This window comes from Oncorhynchus kisutch, unplaced genomic scaffold (assembly GCF_002021735.2).
Source record: "Oncorhynchus kisutch isolate 150728-3 unplaced genomic scaffold, Okis_V2 scaffold1950, whole genome shotgun sequence".
Classification (NCBI taxonomy): domain Eukaryota; kingdom Metazoa; phylum Chordata; class Actinopteri; order Salmoniformes; family Salmonidae; genus Oncorhynchus; species Oncorhynchus kisutch.
Window position 1 is genome coordinate 32501 of NW_022263895.1, and position 5747 is coordinate 38247.

Here is a 5747-nt window from a genome sequence, read left to right on the forward strand (position 1 = left end):
GAGAGAGAGGGAGAGAGCGAGAGGAGAGAAGAGAGAGAAGAGAGGAGAGAAGAGAGAGAGAAAGAGAGCGAGAGAGAGAGTGATTGAGAGAGAGAGAGAGAGAGAAGAGAGAGAAGAGAGAGAGAGAAAAATCAGCTACACTGGTCTGCCCTGCCCATAACTACCCATTGTTCCTTTAAACAGCTTAGAATCCAAGGCAGTCGCCACTCTAATTCATGCAGAACTAAATCAAATAACTAAACTATAACAAAAAAATGAAGCGTAATAAATTAATATAATGTGATTAGTAATGTGGGGTAAACAGAACATACAGTGTATCAACAAATAAACCAGTCAGGATCTTGTTTTGAATCAAGGGCTTGTGTAAAGTATTTCAAACATCACGGTCATTCATGCAGACATCTCTGCTATGCATTATTCACTGTTCAGATGTAAACCAACGTACTGTATGAAGCCTGGGGGACTGGGTCTGCAGACTGGGGTCAAATACTCTGCTTGAGGTGCACTTGGACTTTTAGGACGATTCAATTGATTGCATTGTTATAGGCAAACAATGTATTTGAAAGTCTTTGACATATGTACAGTGCCTTGCGAAAGTATTCAGAGATCCTCACTGAACTTCTGGAGAGAGTTTGCTGCACTGAAAGTAAAGGGGCTGAATAATTATGCACGTCCAATTTTTCAGTTTTTGATTTGTTAAAAAAGTTTGAAATATCCAATAAATGTCGTTCCACTTCATGATTGTGTCCCACTTGTTGTTGATTCTTCACAAAAAAATACAGTTTTATATCTTTATGTTTGAAGCCTGAAATGTGGCAAAAGGTCGCAAAGTTCAAGGGGGCCGAATACTTTCGCAAGGCACTGTATCTGAAAGAGGTCTGCTAACTAGCTCCCGAGTGATGCAGTGGTCTAAGGCACTGCATCTCAGTGCTAGAGGCCTCACTACAGACCCTGGTTTGATTCAAGGCTGTATCACAACCAGCCGTGATTAGGAGTCCCACAGGGCAGCGCACAGTTGGCCCAGTGTGGTCCGGGTTAGGGTTTGGCCAGGGTAGGCTGTCATTGTAAATAAGAATTTGTTCTTAACTGATTTGCCTAGTTAAATTAAGGTTAAATAAAAACATCTAAACTACTCCCCCTCACCCAGTCTCTCTGCATCCACTACCAACCTGTGTGTGTGTGTGTGTGTGTGTGTGTGTGTGTGTGTGTGTGTGTGTGTGTGTGTGTGTGTGTGTGTGTGTGTGTGTGTGTGTGTGTGTGTGTGTGTGTGTGTGTGTGGTGAGACACTGACCTTGCTCCCACTAGAGAAAGGAAGGGTCTCTTGTCCTTGTCGTTGGCCTGTGTCGTCTTTACACCGTTGTCTAGGATCATCCCAGCCTGCACAAGTGCAGACATTACATTACATTACATTAACACTTCCTGTCAAGGAGCCAGCTATCAGCCAACAGATATGAACAACAGATAGCTTTGAAGGTGATTCCCACAATGCACCCTATTCCCTACATAGTACAGCCCTGGCCCTGGTCAAAAGTAGTGCACTACTGTATGTGGGGAATAGCGTGCCATTGGGACCGATCATCTGAGTCGCCTCTAGCAACAACACAACAGCCTCCAAGGTCTCTGTCTGTCTCTTCCTCTCTCCCTCTCTCTCCTTCCTTCCTTCCCCTCCCTCTCTTTCCTTCTCCCTCTCTCTCCGTCTCTCTCCTTCCTTCCCCTCCCTCTCTTTCCTTCTCTCTCCCTCTCCCTCTCCCTCCCTCCAGTTCCTCCTGAACCAAGGGCCTAATAGACACACACTGACACACATATTTAGCTTCATATGAAAAAAAGAGGGATCCAGTGCTCGACTGAGGGACTTGAAAATTCCCAAATCATTCCTTACTCCAGGATAATTCAACTGGTAACTATCCAGGATAATTCAACTGGTGACTATCCAGGATAATTCAACTGGTGAATATCCAGGATAATTCAACTGGTGACTATCCAGGATAATTCAACTGGTGACTATCCAGGATAATTCAACTGGTGACTATCCAGGATAATTCAACTGGTGACTATCCAGGATAATTCAACTGGTGACTATCCAGGATAATTCAACTGGTGACTATCCAGGATAATTCAACTGGTGACTATCCAGGATAATTCAACTGGTGACTATCCAGGATAATTCAACTGGTGACTATCCAGGATAATTCAACTGGTGACTATCCAGGATAATTCAACTGGTGACTATCCAGGATAATTCAACTGGTGACTATCCAGGATAATTCAACTGGTGACTATCCAGGATAATTCAACTGGTGACTATCCAGGATAATTCAACTGGTGACTATCCAGGATAATTCAACTGGTGACTATCCAGGATAATCCAACTGGTGACAATCCAGGATAATTCAACTGGTGACTATCCAGGATAATTCAACTGGTGACTATCCAGGATAATTCAACTGGTGAATTATTTGCCAACCCCAATAATTTATTGAGGGACAAACAAAAACAGTTTTGGCATGAATCAACTTCATCAGAAACGTAAGCCTATTGTTTGTTAGTCCCACCAATAAATCTATCAGATTTATGCAGCAACAGTGTTTCTTTTGTTTTATATGTGTGTGCTTACTGTGTGTGTGTGTGTGTGTGTGTGTGTGTGTGTGTGTGTGTGTGTGTGTGTGTGTGTGTGTGTTTGCCGAGGTGTGTGCGTCTTCGTGTTAGTGCATATGTCTTTGTGTGGGTGTGTGTGTGTGTGTTTGCCGAGGCGTGTGCGTCTTTGTGTTGCGTGCATATGTCTTTGTGTGGGTGTGTGTGTGTGTTTGCCGAGGCGTGTGCGTCTTCGTGTTGCGTATATATGTCTTTGTGTGGGGTGTGTGTTTGCCGAGGCGTGTGCGTCTTCGTGTTGCGTGCATATGTCTTTGTGTGTGTGTGTGTTTGCCGAGGTGTGTGCGTCTTCGTGTTGCGTGCATATGTCTTTGTGTGGGTGTGTGTTTGCCGAGGCGTGTGCATCTTCGTGTTGCGTTCATATGTCTTTGTGTGGGTGTGTGTTTGCCGAGGCATGTGCGTCTTCGTGTTGCGTGCATATGTCTTTGTGTGGGTGTGTGCGCATAAACACTTGTATGTGTATGTCAGCTTCTTTATGTGTGCACAAGATGGTGTGTGTACGTCTGTGTCTTTGTGTACAAGCTGGTATATCTACTTCTATCACAAGGAGGCTGTGGTAACAGCTTGACATTAGTTATATTTCTATTAACACACCCTGCTAGGAACAGACAGAGAGAGAGAAAATATTAAGCAGAGAGAGAGAGACAGAGACAGAGAGAGAGAGACAGAGAGAGAGAGAGAGAGAGACAGAGAGAGAGAGAGAGAGAGGAGAGAGAGAAAGCTTGGAGAGAGAGAGAGAGAGAGAGAGAGAGAGAGAGAGAGAGTGAGAGAGAGAGACAGGGTGGAGTGAGAGCGAGCGAGAGCGAGAGCGAAAGAAAGCGTGGAGAGAGAAAGTGAGAGAGTACTAGTGAGAAAGGGTAGAGTGAGAGAGAGCGAGAGAAAGAGGGAAGGGTGGAGAGAAAGAGAGAGAGAGAAAGGGTGGAGAGAAGAGAGAGAAAGAAAGGGTGGAGAGAGAGAGAGAAAAAGGATGGAGAGAGAGAAAGGTGGAGATAAAGAGAGAGAAAGGGAGAAAGGGTGGAGAGAAAGAGAGAGAAAGGTGGAGATAAAGAAAGAGAGAGAGAGAAAGGGGTGGAGAGAGGAGAGAGCAAGATCCAAAAAAGGTGGTGAGAGAGAGAGAAAGTAAGAGAGAGAGAGAGAGAAAGGTGGAGATAAAGAAAGAGAGAGAGAGAAAGGGTGGAGAGAGAGAGAGCAGATCCAAAAAAGGTGGTGAGAGAGAGAGAGAAAGTAAGAGAGAGAAAGAGAAAAAGGATGGAGAGAGAGAGAGAGAAAAAGGATGGGAGAGAGAAAGAAAGAGAACGGGTGGAAAGAGAGAAAGAGATAAAAAGAGAGAAAGGGTGGAGAGAAAGAGAGAGAAGGGTGTGAACATGACAGAGAGAGAGGCGCTGCTAGCACAGACCACAAGGGCCTTAACCAGACCACATAGAGATTTATTATCAACTGAAGATGCTCGTTAACATGTAATGATCGCTGCTCCAAACCGCAAATGAACCTTTACACATTGGGTTAACACACACACAGGGAAGAGCAGTTAGCTTATATCTGATTGGTTAATATGACTTCCTTTATTCTATTGTATGTTTGCTGTTATTATCTAACAAGACTCACACCACACATAAAGTCCTACCCTGTAGTTGGAGTGGGCCCTATTGTTGGTGAACTGGCCCATAGGTGTGTGTTCGGAGCGGCCAGGAGATAACATGCCCTCAGAGGCTCCCGTAGGCACATGGTGGAAGAGGAACCAGAAACCGGTCTCCTTGAAGGACACACACACAGTATGTTAACAAACACATGCAATCATTAACACACACACACCATACTATACAGAACAAATGAATATACAGTAATTCATCAGACTGGACTGGGGGCAATGAGGCCTACATACATAATTGTACACCTGAAGACAGGACAGATAGAAAGAGTGAATGGGAGACAGAGAGTGAGAGAGAGAGAGAGAAAGAGAACAAGGAGAGAGAGAGTGAGGAGAGAGTGAGGAGAGAGTGAGAGAGGACAGAGGAGATATACTTTTGTATATTATCTACCTCACTTGCTTTGGCAATGTTAACACGTTTCCCATGCCAATAAAGCCCCTTGAATTGAATTGAATTGAGTGAGAGAGGACAGGGGAGAAAGGGAGAGAGAGAGAGAGGGAGATGGAGGGAGTGAGGGAGGGATGGAGGGAGGAGAGAGAGAGGACAGGGAGAAAGAGAGAGAGAGGGAGGGAGAAGGAGGGAGGGAGAAGGAGGGAGTGAGGGGGATGGAGGGAGGAGAGAGAGAGGACAGAGGAGAGAGAGAGAGAGAGGGGGGGAGTGAGGGGGATAGAGGGAGAGAGGAGGAGAGGGAGGGATGAGGGGGATGGAGGAGAGAGAGAGAGAGAGGACAGGAGGAGAGAAAGAGAGAGAGAGAGAGAGAGAGAGAGAGAGAGAGAGAGAGAGAGAGAGGAAGCAAGCGAAGGGAAGCGAGGAGAGATTGGGAGAGACTTACCTCTGAGCCTGCTGCTGCACAGTTGATGAGGTTGTTATTGGGGTTGGCAATCCAAAGGTGGACGTAGCACTGGAAGAGACAAGGAAAAACAAGAGGAGGAAAGAGAGAGAGAACGTGAGAGAGAGGAGGGGAGAGAGAGAAAGAGAACATGAGAGAGAGGAGGGTGAGAGTGAGAACATGAGAGAGAGGAAGGAGAGAAACAAGAGTTGTTGATTATCCCTGTGTCCTACTCCTCACTTCAGGCAGCACCTCAACAGCCTTGGTTTCTCAAACTTACTGCCTCACCTGGTTCACCACTACTTCTCAGACAGTTCAGTGTGTCAAATCGGAGGGCCTGATGTCCGGACCTCTGGCAGTCTCTATGGGGGTGCCACAGGGTTCAATTCTCGGGACGACTCTTTTAATCTGTATATATCAATGATGTCGCTCTTGCAGCTGGTGATTCTCTGATCCACCTCTACACAGACAACACCATTCTGGATACTTCTGGCCCTTCTTTGGACACTGTGTTAACTAACCTCCAAACAAGCTTCAATTCCATACAACTAAATGCATGCTCTTCACCAATTGCTTGCTGCCTGCACCTGCCCGCCCGGCCAGCATCACCACTCTGGACG

The 5747-nt window shown here is 45.9% G+C and overlaps 1 protein-coding gene across 1 annotated transcript in view; it reads right to left on the minus strand.

Annotated features, from left to right (window-relative positions):
* LOC109877173 (cell migration-inducing and hyaluronan-binding protein-like) overlaps nt 1-5208 on the minus strand; it is a gene marked incomplete at its 5' end in the record, with an annotated part of 24475 nt that extends 19267 nt beyond the window's left edge. The window contains 3 exon segments of the mRNA XM_031819202.1: nt 1292-1377; nt 4274-4402; nt 5131-5208. Coding sequence (XP_031675062.1) covers nt 1292-1377; nt 4274-4402; nt 5131-5208 — 293 coding nt within the window.
* Between the last annotated feature and the right edge of the window lie 539 nt (nt 5209-5747).